Source organism: Atta cephalotes (assembly GCF_000143395.1).
Source record: "Atta cephalotes unplaced genomic scaffold scaffold00030, whole genome shotgun sequence".
Taxonomy (NCBI): domain Eukaryota; kingdom Metazoa; phylum Arthropoda; class Insecta; order Hymenoptera; family Formicidae; genus Atta; species Atta cephalotes.
In genome coordinates, this window is record NW_012130094.1 from 2,756,339 (window position 1) to 2,776,997 (window position 20,659).

General features: G+C 34.8%; 1 protein-coding gene across 1 annotated transcript; it reads left to right on the top strand.

The window, feature by feature from the left end:
* Positions 1 to 7,800: 7,800 nt before the first annotated feature.
* On the top strand, positions 7,801 to 19,753 carry LOC105620886 (endocuticle structural glycoprotein SgAbd-1-like). The gene is made up of 4 exons (XM_012202362.1): positions 7,801 to 7,815; positions 14,919 to 15,055; positions 17,403 to 17,677; positions 19,338 to 19,753. Exons 1-4 carry the CDS (start codon positions 7,801 to 7,803, stop codon positions 19,340 to 19,342), a joined length of 432 nt encoding a protein of 143 aa, XP_012057752.1. The 3' UTR covers positions 19,343 to 19,753.
* Positions 19,754 to 20,659: the final 906 nt, after the last annotated feature.

Below are 20,659 nucleotides of genomic sequence, written 5' to 3' on the forward strand. Positions count from 1 at the left end.
GTAGTAGTAGTATACGAGTAGACTAGAGTAGAGAGAGAGAGAGAGAGAGAGAGGAGAAAGAGCTACCGCCAATACATACCACGCGCTTACCTGTGTACCAAATATTGACGCGGTACTCGACGAGCTTAAAGTTAAGAGCACTCCGTAGTATAACAATCGGATTGCCAGAGTATAGCATATCCTCGTGCGCTCATTCCTTCATTTGCATCTCGGTTTTCCGAGAGTCAAACCGCGACTCGAGATTGAGGTTGTCACTTCATTAGCTCGATTCTACGACATGCGTGTACGTACACGCGTGTACATACCCACACGACATATATATCCCTTGTAAGTAGGTACACGCGCGACTTACGTGACCGTCTCGTCTCCTCAGCTGATTCCTCTCGATTTGCGGCATGGCGATTTGTTCGCGTGTGAGCGTGCAGTCCCAACCGAGTAATTCCACGGGGGACGACGAGGCTACCACCCATCGGAATGCAAATTGTGACTTTAAACGTTGCGCCGATAGAGTCGGCCTGAAATGTTTCAACGGTCGTGCCACAGCTGCACGTTTTTTCACGTTGGATTATGCATCTCGTCTCCTACGAAGCGCATCTCATCTCCTACGAGGAACGCCTTTCATTTTCCCTCCATCGACATTCTTGCCAAAGTTCTTTCAACAGATAATGCGATCTCGCATTATCCGTTGTATTTTTATATCGCTGACACTGATACCGCGATTAACATAATCTGCGTGTGAACTTGCATGTATTATTGTAGCGTTTTGAATTTTAGTCAGATTCAGATATTAAATCATCAGTTATTAAATCGGTATTATTAATTTTTATATGCAAAAGTTTATTTGAATAAACTCTGAAAAAATAAAAAATAATTTAATTTTTACGAATTTTTATGAAACACGAGAATATGTAAAAAAAAGTAGAAAATATACAATAAATATTTTATATTTTTGAAAGGATAAAATATTTATAAAAAGTTTAAATGTTTTACAAATGTATATTTACAAATCGAGAAAAGCGGTGTTATTAATTTTTAATAGATTTTCCAGTTTTTTATTATACATTAGGTTACCCGTGTTCTGAATTAATTTTCGTCACTTTTATAAGTATACAAAATTTAATTAATTCTTATATACTTCAATATCTTTGAAAAATATTTATAAAGTTAAAGTATTTAAAAAATTGTGCACAAATATTATAACTTATTTTAACTTTATAATTACTTCATTATAATTTGGTGCTCCTATAATAATACAAAGAAAAGAAATGCGCAAGACAAGAATAATCTAATCGTGTGTACTAACAATAAGAGTTATCCAATTATGACCGGAATTCACAGTCAGTTCTTATTTCAAGACCATTTTAAATAATGTCTTAAAACGCTAATGCAGCTCTCTGATTGGTTTATGACATCTTAAAACTGTACTTAAGACAGTCTCAAATATAAGGATCAATGAATACTGGCCTATATCAGTATCATAAGTTTTAATTCGTTTTATTAGTTATCTCCAATTATATAAATAAATCGTGAAACAAAAATGTATTTTTGTAAGCATATATAATGGGATAAATAAATGGGTTATTCAGTAAACAAAATCTCTGATTTTAAAATACAAAAATGATTCATCCAATATTATTACAAAAAAGATTACTTATTAATTCACGATGCGTCTTAGGTTTCTGTCTGCCAACATTATATACATATATGTACGTACATTATATACGAAACGTGACTTGTGCGAATATTTTGGAGGACCTCCACAATGCACGGTCGAGCTTTACTCGTATTCGCGAGTTTATTAAATAGTAAGGATCATTCTCGCGCATACCTTTCCTTTGGGAGGTCTCGATTTATTTCTCGTTTTTCTTACTAGCATCCCCGACGAAACAGGAATGCTCGACGATTTGAACAGCCGGGTGCAATCTTAATTAGAATTTTTCAGCAGGATTTATGACTCAATCGTCCGCATTCCCAGCGCGCCTTCGCGATTGAAATGTGTCGGTGAGATGAAATCGATTGAGACCAGAAGATAACTATTTCAATCGTTTGCTCATCGCCGAATGAAGATTCGATGAAACATCATTCACTGATAGGACATTGATTTTTTAATCTTGTTACTCTGAAAAGGCTGTGTCACACACAATTTTTCTTGGTCAACGTAGATATAAAGTTTGAAGATCTATTAATCTTCCAATTTTGAAAGCTCCATTCACTCTTCTTCTGTTGTGAGCCACTCGGTTTCGCCCATGACATTCTATCCTTCTCGTGGACAAGATCGTCGATGTTGATACAAGCAGGTTTGATAAGAATAAGACGGGACAATCGCCACGCGCGCAACTTGAAGAATCCTTTCAAGCCTTAAAGGCAGATCCTGTCCCAGCGCGCTCGGACAAATCGCCTTCCGAGAGAGACCACGCGCGGTATCCTCGCGATGCTGCGTCACACGAATGACACGATGTAAATGTCGGTATATGGCCGTGGAGGCTCGCGAGAAAGGTACGTTCGAACATGAAGATTAATAAAAGGGATTGCGTCGCATCGTCTCGCTCGAACTCCTCGAGGGTTATCTCCGTTCGAAGGGCGAGGTGAACGATCTTATCGTTAAGCAGCCACTATATTATTATATTCATAATGTCAAATTATATTCACTGATTTTTTAAATTTGAATTATTTTATTAATCATTTCTATAGGTCATCATTGCTCCTACTCGGTATGGCTACGTTTACTCCATGCATTTAGGCTGCGGCCTAGCCCAAATTTAATTTTTAATTATTTAGGCTAACTGCTTGTAATATTTGGTAGGTGACTTAATTTGGCTTTAGGTCAGATCTCGGTTTTTGGATTTGACTTAAAATAGACCACCTGTTTGGTAAACATGCGTTACTTGATTTAAAAACTTGCTAATTTTTTTTTATTATAACATACATACAAAAAAACTAATTTTCTCACTGAGATAAAGGCACAATAGCTAGACATAATTTGAAACGGCGCTAAGCCCACAAAAATACTTTAAATTGCTTATGAATTTAGGATTGCCAGGTGCCCGAGTTTTCCGGAAAAAAATCCGGAATTCGTCGATTGATTCCGTATTGAATAATTGAAATTTTTGTTCTGGAAATATAATTTTAATAGGACCTCAGAATTCATCTCATATTTTTAGATCACTTGTCGTGATTGCAACCGTCGATACTTATATTAAAGATACTTATATTAAAGGTTTATATGTGATTCACTTATGAGCATGTCTACAACACTGTGTTGTGCTTTGTGCGTTTTGACATCAGTTTGGTCTACCGTCATTATTTTTTTGAAACTAAAGTAATTTTTATATTTTTGAAGATAGAAAGGCGAATCAAAAACTAAGTTGCGCAGTTTCTCTTTTTTTTTAAATAATCAGAAAAAATTTTCAAAATTTTTGCATTCTAGTTTTCGAATGCCTTTCTATTATCTTAAAAAAAGTTATTTCAATTTAAAACATTAGCATCAGAAAATGCTCATAGTACATCATAGTATTTATATGAAGCATTAACTACGAGATTTAAATACTTTAATAATCTTTTATCAACTACTGCCTCAGACACCGTCTGTCCTGAAAATATTGATATTAGGTCTGGTAATCTAACTTACGGTGTAAACAGTTGGTGGCTAGCCTTTCCTTGAGTGATGGTGTAGGTCATATTGTGCATATGTCTCCTGATGATGAAACGCAGCCTATAATTAATTTAATTAAAATAATTTAGCTTAAGAAGCTTATTAAATTTGATTCAATTTAACTTAATATTTAATTTAGTTCATTATTTACTTACAACAGGACCTCTCGAAGTATTAAATTACAAATAGAAATGGATTAATTTACATTTTGACACATATGAAAGTTAAAAATAACAAAATGTTATTTAATTCAAGGGATACAATAGCTCCTTTGACTTCTAATAGTGTAGATGCCATGCAAAAAAGTAAAACGCCGTACACGTTAATTATTCATGCGAGATTACGAAAAATGATAAGAACACGTAGTATACCAAGGCTGGTGCGGCGGAGGCGTTCATTCTGGGTCTCGTGGCACTGAATGAGTGGAAATTACGCAAAGCGCGCGCGGTATTGCTAGGGTACTTGCTTTGATACGCTGTACAATATCTGCAGGCGTGTCGGTTGTTTCAACGTTATCCGCTTGTTGCGTGTACCCGCGAAACCGATGGTTCGATGCCACTCGACACATGACTGATAAGCCAGCTGTAGCAGCTGGCTCTACGAGGGAACGTAATAATTTTGTGTTGCAGCATCGAAATTGGCGATCCCTGCGGTTCTTAAAATTTAAAGAGAGTTAGTCCCATGTGTTTTTCCCGTGACTGTTAGATAAGTGAAATTCCAGCGTAATCTAATTTTAATAAGCGCGGAAATAAAACCAGCTATATTTCCCAATAGAATAAGAAACTTCTCTGCTCAATTACGTTCTCGCGCAAGCAACAGTTTTAAATTTAAACTTTGTTTCTGTCTCTTTCTTTCTTCATGACTTTCTGCTCCAGTCGTTACGACGCTACCAGGAAAAAGAGCCGGACCAAATCGAATAAAGAATTAAGTAGCGCGCGAGAAGTCGGTGACGATCAATGAATCGCTCATTCTTGGTCTTTCGCGTCGTTATGAAAATGTCAAAAGCGAGAGCGCAAAATCCCGCTCGCAAATTTTCAGGTGAAAGGGGCGCGGCTATCGTATAAATAACGTAAAGAGTGCCTAATTAGATGGACAATAAAAGTCGGGCAGATTGCACATTCGGGAATCGAATGGCCACCCCTCGCTCGCGATCGCTAGATTGCAGCTTCTCGAGATGCAGCTGGAAAGATCATAAGGAATGCGTCGCGTAACGATCAACGTAATTCGTTTCAAGGACCGTGCACACAGATAAAACGAATTGCAACGAATAAAACCGCTGGCAGTTCGCGAAAATTGTAAATCACAAGACTTTTTGGGGCGCCGGCGACAAATGTCAGGGTTGAACGAACGGTTTTGAAGTCAACTGTCTTCGTGTCAAAACTGAGAGACAGATTTATTGATTCTTTATAAATATAAGAAAAGCATAATAAAATAAACATTTTTTATTTTAGAAAAGATGCAATATTCGATACTTTTTTTATGTACATACTTTTACTTTTTTTTTTTCAAAAAGTTTTTTTTAATAAAAGTTTTTAGAGAAAATTTCACATCGTGAATATAATTTATTGCAAATTTTTTGTATTTATTGTATTGTATTTTGTATTTTTTGTATATCTATAAATCGTAATTTAAACAATGTTTAATAAATAAATTAACTTAAATTACCTAAAAAATTTTTACAATTTTTAAAAAGAAAAAGTGTTTATACTTTAGATAAAAAATTTTTTATATATCTTAAAGTGTGTTATATTTTTAATAATAATTATTGGAATTGTTTTTAATTCAGAACAAATAAGCAATAATGATATTATGATTTTATCGCGAAACTAAACAACTGTGATTAATTTCAACGAATTGTTATGCAAACAATTCTTTGCGATTTGTCGTTTTTTCTAATTGTGCTTCTCTTAATAATTCACTCACGTATTTACGATCTGGTGATAATTGTAAAAGTCGAAAGTAGCCGATAGCGATCGCAAAGGTCAACGCGTGGTTCAACATTGGATACGTTTACATTACATTAAGAAAGAAACGGGAAATATTTTATACGTAAACGGCTGCATCCGTACAACGAAGCTGTGAAGATTCCGATTTCCAAGAATATATATTGACATGCGCGCGTTGAAGCGCGACATGCAGTACTGCGTAATAATCTTTTGATTTCTGCGATTCCTGAAAACGGCAAGCTGTTATTGCCATACTCTCTTTCAACACAATAATGATGTCATAAATTCAACCTCAAAACTCAATCGTCGACCGTACGAAAACTTCATTTATATATACGTGTATGTGTATACATATATCAAAGAAAGAATCACTGCCTGAAAGTGTTGTTATTAATTTTATAACAGATACACAAGAAAGATATAATTTACAATAATAATAGAAAAATGTTATATATAATGTTATATATAATGTTTATCTATATTTATATTATATTTATATTTCTATTACTATTGCAAATTATATATTTAACAAACGATTTTGATAATAATCACTGTAACATATTGTAAGTGTTTATATATCTCATCTATTTTATTGTATCTATTAATTAAACTTTATCTAAATTTTCTTCTTACAAATTTAAACATTATATCTTTATATAAGCAACTTATAAGTAATAACTATATATGAAGTCTTAAGTAATTTATGTAAATAATAACTTATATATGTAAAATCTGTACAAGTTATACAACTTATATATTTTACATATATAAATTATTATTTCATAACAAAAATTATTCAATACTTTATAATTATCATATCAATTATCTTCTCATTCAATTAATATCTTATTCTTTCTCTATTATTAATACTTTATATATAAGATTTACTTATAAATTATATAAGGCTATAATGTTTAAATTTATAAGAAAAAAAAATGTAGCTAAAATTTAATTAACAAACAAATAGAATAAAATAGATGGATTACACATATAAATTACACTTATGATGTATTACAGTGATTGTTATCAAAATATATTGTTATCAAAATCGTTTGTAAATACATGTGTAATACAATACATATAGAAACAGAAATATACCGTCATAAACACAAACATACCGTCGCGAAGAAATATACGTGCCGACCGTATTAGGATTATCATTTGTAGGTGGAATTCAACAAGCGGCTTATCAGCTACTAGACACGCGCGCATAAAGTATGCGCTTCCCGCGTGCATGCATTACCCTGACGTGCTATCGCGCTACGTGTCGTGGCGTTATGAATGGCGCGAGGAAATCGTTTTCACAACGCGACGCTACGGCAATGTAGCCATAATCGACCTAGACATTGTCGTCCCTACGCGTACTTCAGGCGCAACACGCTTTGCTCCACTTCATGGAATCGCGATTGTACAATCGTACACGCAAATCAACACTATTTCCGCGAAAGAGATATCGATTTATCGATTTATGACGATACTACGTTTCTACTAATTGAGATTTTTTTATGCATAAAGTGTCAGTTTGGTCGCCTGATATTTTTTTTATGACAGAATTAGATTAAATTTCCTTTATTATGTCTATGCATAAAACTATTTCGAATAACTGTGATGTAAAGCCCCTTAAAAAGTCTCAACTGCGATGTTTCAGATATAATATATTTTACGTTTCTACATTGTTTCTACAGAATAATGTATTTTTCAAATTAATTTAATTTATTTATTCTCTTGTTTAATATCCAATTAATCGGTGAAAAATTCAAGTTCATGAGCGAATTATTTTATGTTTCGCCTTTTCTCTCTGTCTCTCTATTTTTTGAAGAACAGGCCGGATGTCCGATAATCAAAAATCATACCGGTATCGATCTAAACTGTTCACACAACATGCGGAGGAGGGGGCAGGAAGTGGGGATCGACAAGTCAGAAGAGAAGAAGGAGCGGATGAAGAGGAAGATGGAAAAAAAACGTACGGAGTCTCCACTCCTGATTCATCCCAAGCATTTTTCCGAAGATGCACTGGTCAGAAGAAGAAGTGTATTGTGAAGAGAGGGCAGGGATGACCCCTTTCACTGCACCACGTTGGCACCATCGCGTATATAAAGAGCCGAAGCATCTGACGAAGAAGCACAAGTATTACTACCAACTCATCTGCATCTCAGGCAAAGCTCCTCTTCATCGTCTCGGTGCCCGTGTGACAGAGAGATTATGTATACTATTAAGGTAGGTACACGCATATTACTCGCCGAGTGCCGCGAGATGGGTCCAATATCGTTGTCGGGCCTTTCTTCGCGAGAATAGGTAGAGAGTGCAAATGAGAGAAACGGGAGAGAAAGGCAGAAAGAAAGAGAGAGAGAGAGAGAGAGAGAGAGAGAACATGAGGGAACTTTTGCCTCGAAAATTTCGACTCATCTATCTTACGCGAAAACGCGTTCGCGAGGCGACGTTAGGTAACGACGAATGTCAGGTCCCTCGGGTGAGAAGAGACGTCCTGCAGTCATGAGATTAGTTTAAGTCGCGACGTGTGTGTCGGACCAGACTAGACGCTTTCGAACTCACGCGCGATTTGTCGACGGCGATATGGGATGACATTTTGGCGAGACGTCTAAGGGTTGCGCAATTCTCATCTTTCACGTTATGTATATCGTATAATTAACGGCACTCCGACAAGACATCGTTTTACAATCGGGTTGAGTCTGTTGCGATAAATTATTAATTATTAATTAATTGAATGCTATAACTATAAGCTTAAAAATGTTGCGCATATCTTATAACTTGCATCTCTCAGAAAAAAGAATTAGTTTTTAAAGCAATAAATAAAGGCAGATATCAAGTATTATAAATATAAAAAAAATCTCTTGTTTTCTCGTTAAAGCTTGATATCTGTTTAACAAATTTCAAAAAACAATATTTCAAAAAAATGCATAGAAATCGAACGTTTTACGTAGCTAAATTTAAAAATATTGCACGTATCTTATAGCTATAACTTATATCGCTCAGGAAAAAAAATTGAATGACGCATTCATATACTATTTCCAAGACGATAAGAAAAAACAAATATCGCGTATTATTGATATGAGGAAAATATCTCTTGTTAAAACTTGATATTTCCTTAAAACGACGCAATAGAGTTCAAAAAGATGCTTAAAAATTTTAAACATTTTCTTAAGCGATTTTTTGCTCCATGTAAATATGTGTTCTCTTTTAATATTTTCAAAGCAAATCATAATGCACAGTCAGTAATTCGTAATCTAAAAAGACGTCACACATCTGCAAACGATTAACAAGATTTTATTTCGCGTTGCACGCGAATCGCAAGCTTATCGGTAAATGAAAAACGTTAAATCTCTCTTTTGACGAATTATTAGGGAGTTTTTGCAATAATGAATTCAGATATGATGATACGCTAAAGTCATATTATCCTTTTCTTAATTATTTGTTAAGAAGAAGATAACCTTATCTTAGCGTTCATCATATTTGGATAAATGGTATATTGCAAAATTCCTTATTGTAAGAAAGAGATCGTGTTTCCTATTTTTTTCCTCTCTTCGCGTCTCGTCTGTGCTCGTCACTCGGAGAAATAAATTTAAACGATCCTCTTCTCGGCTCGCGCATCCGATATCAGCGGAATTTTTCACGAGGAGAGTCGTTCGCGGAAACGAACCGATAAACTTTGCGCGACTTCGGCAATTTTTCCAGCTCCGCGCGCTCTCGTATATTAGTAAATATGAAATACGCCGTGCGCGCTATCAAGTAAAGAGCGACGTATCGCATGTGCGATGTATATGTAATATGTATGCGCCGTATCGCGCACGAGGACGGATCGTGCGTCAGAAAAAGAAAAATTTCTTAAAACCCGGGTATCACATTCGAAAATGTGCCGTGCGTTTCATACAAGTCACATTTCAGAAAATGTGCGTTTCTTTTTCTTTCTTTCTTTTTCTCTCCTCATCATTCTCTCTCTCTCTCTCTCTCTCTCTCTCTCTCTATCTCTCTCTCTCTCTCTTTCTCGCGCGTCGCTACTAGAATATTATTACCTCTTCAGTTTGAAGATACAAAAATTTTGTTACGGAGAGAAATTTCAAAATTCAATGCAATGTTTCTGCGCTCGAAAATAGGGACAAGAGTTAAAATACGTTTTGCGAATTTCCCGATCGAGATATAGATCATATTCTTATCTTGCATTTAACACCCAAATTTGATTCTGTCTGACATGGGATTATATGACACGTAAAAACATCTAAAATTAGAATCAGACAGTCGAGTTTAGTCGGATATGATATGTAATAATGAGTAATTGTGAGCGTCAGTGCTTTCTCCTCGTAATTTCGTATACGTTAAAGTCGAATTGAATTAAATACGTATATTACAAAAGATTCATCTAAAATAAGAAAGTAGTTAAAAATATATTCGTCTCATTGCGATGTGCAGTATATCATCTTATTATATCACTTGACGTGCGTACATCACGGTTTCTTCATTCTTTTCTTCTTCGCCATTTAATTCGTGATTCCGTGTTACTCCTGATGGTTCTGTCTTATACTGAGACTTTAATATTCCCAATAGCCACTTTTACATTACTTATTTTTTGTTTTAAAATGCATTATTAAAGTATTATTAAATTAGCGTAAATTAATATAATTTGTGATATTATTAGCTTTAGTTTAATCAGATTGCTCAGATTGTTCAAATCCGACAAATCGAATCAATGCGCAGATTATAAAACTCAAAATGTATTTAGAAATATTAAAATTAAAAATTTACATCGCGGAATATTATTAAACACCAAGATCCGTTTCTCTTGACCGAATACCAGTTTCTTTCTCTTATTTGACTTGAAAGGAATTACTTCGTAACATTGTAAATTGTAAGACTGCACTGGGTATCGTCAAGCGACGTAATAATAATTCAACAGCCATTTGAGGTATCTTTCACAAAGTGTGATGTAATATGTAGCATACGCATGCCGAATAAATGCAGAATTGTGAATATAATTGCATTGTAACAAATGGGACACTTGACAGACGTTACGTCACACAACACCTTCTTGGCGACACCTTTTTCTTCACAAATGATAATTGCCTGCGTAAGTATTCTTGGAGTTTCGGTACGCGTATATACATTATGGTCTGTGCGCCATCAAGAAAAAGAAATGACTTGACAGCCACTACTTGCATGGTTCATTAATGGTTAATCATGATTACTTTAATACGTTGTGAGATTTGTAATATAATAAAATTAGACGGTATATTACGTTTTCAAATTCCGATTAAAATATATGTTCAGTAAATGCAAGAAATATTCATACACGAGAGATTTTTATGAAAAATCTTATTTGTAAAAAATAAACATTAATTAGCAATTTATTAATAAAGAAAAAATTAGATTGTACATTTCTCAAAATAATTTTATCTAAAAGAATGTAATAATTAAAATATGAACATATTAATAATAAGTATAATTATTTTAATTATAAGTATAATTATTTTAGTAATAAATAATGGAATTATCTTAATAATAAACAAAAATAAAAATATATTTTTCATATGTGTATTTGAATGCATTGCACACTGGATATGTTTTATATTAGTAAATTATCAAATTTTCCAGAGCAGCTCATAAAAAAATTCGCGAATTATATTTAACACAATACCTTGGGATTTCCAATTATATGCTAACAATTTATGTGCGTAAACAGTGTGCAGATTTTTCAAGGCATTTAATACGTTATGCAGCGGAAGCGCATATCCGTATATTCTCGTATGGCGTGGAGAACGTCATTGAAATCGGATTTCTCAATGTCAGCTCATCGAGTAAAGGCATATCGATTTCCGCGGTAATCTTCAATGAAGTCGTCACAGAAAAATCACCATCTCATATCTCGCTAATCATATTTCATTACCATCGCGTAACACAATCGGCTACACCGCGAGATTATTTTCAAATTACAGCATCATCCGCGCTGCACGCTTACGAAAGGCAAATCCTATTACTGTCGTTACTACGTAATCAAGCACACTGTAAAGATCAACATTGTTAGCAATCTCGAATATCTCGCCCTGAGGACAAACGCGAGATTCCGATTTATGCTCTTCGATTTTCATATAAAATTCAAGCAGATATTTATATGAAATTTTCACACGTGGAAAGTTTGAGAGGCATTTTGCTCTTCGAATCTGTCTCGTCAATGAAAAAGATTCGAACGGAATTCTATTTACAGCTACGTTAGAAAACCTTCGAGAGGAGTGCTCGATTTTCATCTTGAATTCGCTTCGTATATGATATACATAACTCGTTTGCTATCGAATGATAAACGACATCGAGAGAGCGGCTATCGATCTCGCAAACGATCTTGTCGTTAAACGCTTAAATCGGTCGACGAGGCACTCGGCCGCTCTTTCGAATGAGCGTGCATTTCTTGCGCGATTCTGCGACTTTATGTCAGAAAAGGTAAGAAGCTGCCTTCGTTCCTCTCCCTCTTTCATAATTCGTCGCGTTATTGCACATAACTGATGCTTCAATACGACGACATCGTCATTGTTACGATAATTCTCGTCGCATCTTGCTTTTAATCATGGAGATTTTCCGCGCTCTGTCGTTTTCCCGATCGCTTAATAACGGATGCGTTGCCGATCAATTAGCATTTCAGATAACGATTCGTTTGTCGAGATAATCATTACGTGAGCGCGAGGCGTGAAACAATCCAGCGGCATTCGCGCAACCGGTCGAAAAGAGAGGAAAAAAAAGAAGAAGAGAAGATGATCTTGCGCGAGCCTGGCAGCGCCTCGGGATGCACCGTAACGATCATTAACAACGTCGACCTTCTGCCTCCCTCGAAATTACGTGTATCGAGAGGCAATTAGCAGTTCTCCGGTTGGCCGATTAACGGGAAAGCAAATGTCGATTCTCGATATAAGCACGTTTGCATAAGTAGTTTTCTCAACGAAAGTTCGTAGCCGCAAAAGCAGACTCATTCCCCTGCATTCGTCGAAAGTATCGATCTTCCTCGATGAGGGATGGAAAATATGGAAGGATTAAGCTTTATTTTATGAAATTCCTGGATAGCGGTTTTAATTATCCCTCCGAGATACTTGCAAAGGACCTTAATCTCAAATTCAATCTTGATTTTCCTTAAAGACGAAAAAGAAAGGGAATCGATTATAACTTCATAGATTTGAATAAACGTCTTCGATAAAATATTACAAAAATTGGGATGACTGAGAAAGAGTGATCGATAATCTTTTCCCTTGCTTATATTACGCTCGCGAATTCATCGGTGATTTTCTATCGCTTGATTAACGCGAGCGATGCTGCACGAAAATCATGGACTATTGTAAATTGCATATGACAGCTTCGTTAATCCAACGAGCTTTGCTCTTTAATCGCTCGTTGCTCGATTAACGGAAAATCAATCGAAACGATTCTGTGATGCGCGTTTCATCGCGTGACGTTCGCGTGTGTTTAAATTGAAATTCAAAAATCTGGCTTGCGCGGCCGAAATCCGTAAAGCTAACTATTATTAATTGGAATTAACTGGGAGAGTTTGAAATTAGCGAATCCGCTTCGAACGCAGGAAAAACGACATCTAGCGTGCAAAAACGATTATATAGTTGGTTCCATTATATTTCCTCATAAATGGATTATTTTACACATATACATAAAAACAATAAATCAAATGTATTTAAACTAAAATTATATATAGAATTATTATTTCGATTTGTAATGACTTGTAATTGCTGCGTAGTTGGCGCTTTTTCTTACTTATAATTAAAGTTATTTATAGTTAAAGACAATGAATTTCAGAATAAAATAAATAATACAAATATTATCATATTTTAATAAGGAGTTTTATAAAGTAAAATTTTTATTTGTTCATTTAGCAATTCTTGTCAAAATAAGTACTCCCTTTTATAGTACTACAGTTATACTGTAAATACTCTATTTTAAAGTTTTTAAACAATTTTGCATAAGAATATTGTAATACATGCAATTTTTAATTGTAAATTTTTTAATTATAAATTCTGTTTTACGTTTTTAATAAGTGAACCATTGAAAAAGCGAAGAAATTGAAACGTTAACATTTGTAACACGATGATTTTGCATATTCTTATTATGTTTTAATAAGGATCGTAACATTTTAATCATAGATTTAGCAATTAAATTTAGCAATTCTCGTCAAAATATAAGTATTCCATTTTAGAGTTTTTAGGGCGCTTAAATAATTTTGCGTACAAATATCGTAACATTTATTTTTTAATTATAAATTTTTTAATTACAAATTCTGTTTTATTTTTCTAGAAAAAAGTAAAGTATCGAAGAAGCGGCGAACAAACTGAAACCTGTTGACATTTGTAACACGATGATTTCTGATCTTTATTCCTTGTCTCCTCTCCCCCCGCTGCGGCTGGTTTGAAACCTGATGAAGTTCGTGAATGAAATTATACGTTCACTCCGCGCGTTCATGAGAAAAACGGGCACGTTGCTTGGCACCACTTTCGTCCTGTCATTACATTGTATTTCATAATGTCATTTGAAACTGATGTAACTGTGCTATGCAGTTTCTAACATTATCGTCCTCAGTTGCCCTTTGCAACCGTGCTCCGCACACGTATACACGTGCGCGTGCACAGTCGACCTAGTTCTCTCGTGTACTTTCACGAATTCTATGAATATTCGAGCAAGTCAAAAGGTTTGGCGATGTCGAGCACTGTCACACTATTGTCCGCGGATCGTCCCCGCGGATCGTCCCAGTATATTCTCACAATACGCGAAAATTCGAAAACACGTCGGGACTCGATCTCGACTATCGTCGATCATTTTTACATCCAGGAAATTGGAAAGGACCTGCGAAATATTTCGCTGTGTAATCATATTGCTGGAAATTATGTGCTCTGCGCTGAACGTTATAATCGGACAAATTAACTTTTTTTCCATTTCCATTTGTTCCTTGCAAAAATTCCACAATTTTTGTTACGGCGCGTCATGATTGGGGAACCATACCATAACCAGAGATTATTCGTTCAACGCGATAATAAAACCACGCGCCTCGCACGTTTACACTCCGGTCACTATTGGGGCATTAAAGTGACATTACTCGCGCAGCGTGCTAACAGAACAGCTAGATTTTCCACACTCACGAAATGCGAGTTGAAATTCCGTGAGTTCTAGCTGTGAATTTCGTAGCGTCACTTTATTTCGCTTATATATACCTTCGAATGCGATTTCTTTTTAATTTTGTAAAATATCCGACCTTAGAATTCAATAATTTTGATTTCGCAAATTTGAAGTATTATTGAACGATCGATATATGAAATGATTATTAACAGGTATTGGTGGCAATCGTACTTTGTACGACAGGCACATTGAGCGCACCCCAAAGAGGACCAGTAGGTGGCTCGGAAAAAGATGCGGTAATTACATCTCAGCAGCTCGAAGTCAACTTTGACGGCAACTATGTCAATAAGTAAGTTATGATATTTTTGATACACACTTTAATGGAACTTTAATAAGTTAGCTAAAGGCGTACCGGTTGTTTTGTAAATTATATCTCATTATTTTATATTATTATTACTTAATATAGGCAACGTTTAATAATAAAATTACGAAATGAATGATAAATGAGTAACATAAACAAAAATTTATCAGATTACATTTTGCGCATACTAAAAGCACTTAAAAAAAATCGGATATAACTGTTCGATGATAATTTTTGATCAATTTGTGCAGCTGATAATAATGTAATTATTATATCATTTAAAATTTTTATGTGTTTAGAAAAGAAAAGATTTAAAACTAATGACAAATTACAGTTAAATAACTGTTTGTCCATGCGATCATTAACACTACCTACGCATGACTTACGTGGATAGACAGCTATTTAATCATAATCTATAATTAATTAATTTTAAATCTTTACATCTCAAAAACTACTTTGGAACATAATGGCAAATCCTTTTTTCACTTTATACTATTTTTGAGAATTTTCTTACAATACAATTTAGACGTCTAGTTATCTAAATCGTAGTTTTTTTAGCAGCATGTTATAAAAAACTATAGAAAAATTTATAACACATTTATTTGTTAATAAAAGGTTAAATAATAGATACTTAATACATCAAGTTACAATGTTCATTTGAGTATAAATCAATATCAAATAGTAATATATAATATATAATAAAAAATATATAATAATATATAATAAAAAATTACTTAAGTGCGCATTCCATAATTCTCTCCTAACTCTCCATTTAAACAATTTTAATGGAACACTGTTGGAAAACAATTTAAAAGAGAAATGCTTTACTAATTATTAAAAAGAATAATGCTTTATTTAATTGAGCATAAAGTCAACATAGGAAAATTACGAGATAAATGAGTTAAAAATTTTCTCCTCCTCATCATTTAAAAAATCGTGCCATCATCGACGAATCCACCATCATTAGTGAATCAGTGACTTCGCGAAAATTTCTTTTGTAACGTGAACATTCCGCTCAACCCACGCAAATATTCAAATTCTTTTCGCCTACCGATTGCATATGAGGAAGACAATCGATACAAAGATGGTCGACAGGTACCCATACATTAGATATCTGATGACACCAGTTTATCGGCGCGCTACCAATTGTTGCCCACGACAATCCTTTTGCATAACTTCATTATTATGCACGAGTGGGAGCATTCGCTACTGTGCCGAGGACTTATCTCCTCGTTTCTCTTTTTCGTACCATCTAATACTATTCGAGGCCTCTTACATATACATGCGAGTTGTGAGAATGCATTCATCAATCGCTGAAACGATCACTAATGACAGAAATTTGATTTGTTCTCGTCTGTCACTCTAATTGAGTTGTCAAACTATGAATTGCATCATTTCAATATCTTGTTTCAGTAGTAAAAATATATACTTCGATAGATCATTTAAATTATTAAAGTTATTTTTTATTATATTAAAAAAATGAAATTTTTATTTTATTTTTAATAATAACAATTACTTTATTATTTACATATATTATTATTTATAATCATAAATTTTTCTACAATTTATAATATATTTTATTTATTTTATACAATAAAAATACATAATAAACAATAATAAATAATTAATATTTTATTATTGTTTATTATGTATTTTTTATATTAAATTTTATTGATTACTTAATTTTTTAAATTTTATGTAACATACAAATAATCAAAAATCTTAGATTTGTGTTCCTATTTTTTTTGCTTTTTAAATTTTGTTTTTTATTCTTTTTAAATTTCTCTTACATATAACTCTCTTATGTGTATCTGTTAAAGTCGCACAAAAACTATAACTGTATTTAGATACTGAAAAAAGCAGACCAATTTATGCAGAAAAATAAACACGTAACGAGTTGAATCTAATAAATTTATCAAAATTCTCAAGTTTTACAGAAATGACATTCATATAAGTTATTATACTCAACAAAAACTATTATTATTATTATAATTAGATATCGAGAGCGAACCTACCGAAAAACTATATCGATGATTTGATGTGATAATATCGTCGCTTTACAAGTGATTTAAATACTTCAAAAATAAAATCCGTTGAATAGATTCTGAAAAAAAGATCGTACGTTAACTTAAATGATAGAAGACAGATGATAACAGGATTAACGAACAGCTGATGTGTTATATGAAAGAGATTGTACAATAAACAAACTTATCGCACATTCCACACATAAGAGAATTTTTTTAACATCACGATTTCACCGCTACGTAATTCTCAAAACTTAATAAAAATATTTGTCTGATGTTGTTTATTATGTCACATGTCGTTTATTCCGCAGCTTTGAGACGAGCAATGGGATCAGCCATCAGGAAAGAGGCGAGCCAAAACAAGTGGAACAAGAGACACCAGTAGTCTCGCAGGGCTCGGATCAGTATGTGGCACCAGACGGCCAACAGGTCAGCATCAATTGGATAGCGGACGAGAATGGTTTCCAAGTGCAGGGTTCTCACATCCCCACGGCGCCGCCTATTCCGCCAGAAATCCAAAGGGCGCTGGAATGGAACGCCGCTCACCCCGAGGAAGACGACGGCGGTCAGAGACCACCAGGAAGAGGTGAGAATCGTATGGTTAAATAATGAAGAATCCTGAACTCGTGTTCGCGTCAGAATTATGAAAGTATCTGAATTATGAAATTAACACAAAAAAAATAATGATACATCCGTCGGTTTGACACAATGACACTTCGAGATTTGTAAATATTAAATAAAATTTTTTTCTTAATATCTGATAACGACGATTTAATTTGACACTAAATGGTTAAATAGAATTTTTTTAGAATGAGATTTTTTCAGTTTCAAAAGCAAAAACAAATATTTTTTTGTTCATTGTGAGAAATATGCGAAATTGCGAAAAACATGCTCGCACGGAGTCAATGTATAAGATTTATCGCGAGGTTGAGAATACAATTAGGGGAGATTAATAATCAAGTGTGTGACTTCAAAAGGCACGGTGTTTGAAACAGCGTTTCTAACCCTCGAGGAATATCACTCGCGTGACCGCATCGCGCTACATGAAAATGAAGTTTCTTTGTGTCTCAACCGGAGGTTTAATTAATTTCGTAAGTGGAAGAAGCGCCTTCGTCTGGAGTGGACGATTAACAGCGCGGTTTTTCTTTTTTGTTCCGCTCGCTAAAATTCCGCTGTGCGATTCTTCTGTGAAAGGGAAACGGTTGGCCAAAATAACCGAATTACCGCACGACGCAAGACACACGACTTTCGAGGGATAAACCGAACGGCAAAAAAGTCGCAGCAGATCCCGTGAAATTGATTTATGTCGGACGATTCCGATAGTCGTTTCTCCCTGCAACCCGTTTTGATCAAGCAGCCATTTAAATTTCCCTGTGCGTTAAGCGACGCCTCATCCTCTGTTTCCGACAAACAGTTGAGGAGAGGGTGGGGGTAAATCAGTTTACTCAATCGCAGTTCGGCGGCCGGCAGTAGCTCACCGAGACTCGCTGTGGCACCGTTTAATTCACTTTGGTCCTGAACTCGAAATTGAAATTGGCCCGAATACGGGCGCACCGGTGAACCGAAAATATCTTTGTGGCGACCATGTACTGGGAACGAAAACAATTTCGACGTACGTTAACCGCTTTTACGGAGTAAAATCTGGTTATTTCGCCTACGGGAGAATATATGCTGTTGACGTCGGAAGACTTTCATATTTCCTTGATAAATAAAAGTTCAGCTCAGAATCTGATTTATAAAGAAACGGATTCTCTTTAGGATAGGTTGCGAGTCACGACAGGGATGTAATTGCGAGTGTCCTTGTAATCTAAATTTCTTCCCGCGCGTACCATTATCTTAAGACTATGGCACACGAAAACAACACTTAAAAGCAGTAAAACGTAAACGGTAAACAAATCAACATTTGCTAACACTTACTTTCTTTACTATGATTGTCCGATTCATTTTATTATTTACGTCCTATTATACGTATTGCCAGGGACTTTATATTTTATCAAGTTTCGCATTCATTAACTTCTTTTAAAACTAGTTTGTTTTAGGAGTGCTTTATATTGACGATTTAATTTACAAAATCAATTTATATCTTACTGTATCTTACGATTTCTTTATCTATACATGCACAAAGTATACATAATAAAGTGTCTTTCTGTAATTGTATTATTACTAGCTACCGTAGCCGACTCTCTGCAACGCGGCCATGTTAAATATTTCAGGTCCCGTTCCTTACAGTCTTCTTTCTGTTGCAGGTTAATCAGCCCAACTTTACCTCAAACGTGACCTGATTCCGAGCCAGCTTGCCATGGACAGAACCGACCCCGAGCTTTCGAAACACAAACACAAATAAAAATAAATATAGTGTGGTATATTAATCTAGGATACAAACGTAACACGAAGACAAGGCATGAGACACCGGTCTATAATAAGCTATGTACTCCCGAGATGATTCTTTATCTTACCTGTATAGATGAAAAATAAAGCGCACTGTTCAGCAGTTCATCGAGGCAAAGAGATGCCCGTGCCCCGATGCACGCGCGTCGTCTCCGCACGCAAGAAACGAGAACGACACGCGCGTGCGAACCCTTCATGCGTGCGTCGAACGTTAATAGTATATATGTATACTTAACTTGTGATTTTTGTATATAAATAAAAGCGTTTTGCCCAAGTTGGAAATATCTTATTTTAACTATACTTGCTTCCTTTGTTTTCCACCTTTGTTATCCCTTTTCTTCTGAAAAAATTAATATTAGAGAAAGTTAGGAAAGAAAATAATAATATAATAATTAATTTTGTTAAACTGAAATCAATTCACATTTTTTTAAATGTTACGTATTACTTTTCATATTTATTAGCAGACTGTGATAACATTTGAATTTTATATTACTCTCTGAAACTATATCTTTCTTACTATCTTGTAATAAAACTTTTCTATGGATTTATTTTCTTTCTCTTATCGTATAGTAATATCGTAAAGAAACTCCGAGAGAGGAAATGGCGCAAGCGCTCTTTGGAATAGTTCTTGAGCCACTTTCGATCGCGCAAATTGTTTTCTGGCTCTTTATTTTTTACGAGAACGTGCATTCTCCAATGTGCGTTCTCCAATAAGAACGTTCATTCTCCAGTCTGTTATTTAGATATCAGGCTTCTAGAATTGCGTGCGCACGGATAATTTTACAAGGAGAAGAGGTTGTCGCGTTTTACAAATATGATATGCTTCATATTGGCCATAAAACGACATAAGTATAAGTGAATGCTAAATAATAGCTAGAATGTACGCGCGCGCGCTTTTACGTCATAAAAATATTTCCTCTTCATGCCGCTCGCTCTCGCCACAGAAAGGTTAAAAACTGCAAATATGTCTTCGCGCCGTTATTATGCAATTTTGCCTCGTGCAGATTTTCAATCTGCCCATCCTCCGGAGTAAATGTTACATCGTCGGGCGCAAGTAAGCCTGGCATACCTGCCAACAAGCCTCACTTCAACAATGAGTGTTAAATAAAAAAAGTCAATAACTTGAATTGAGGTACTATTATATCGCAAAGAGTGTCGCGGGAAAGCTTCGGCTTCGGTT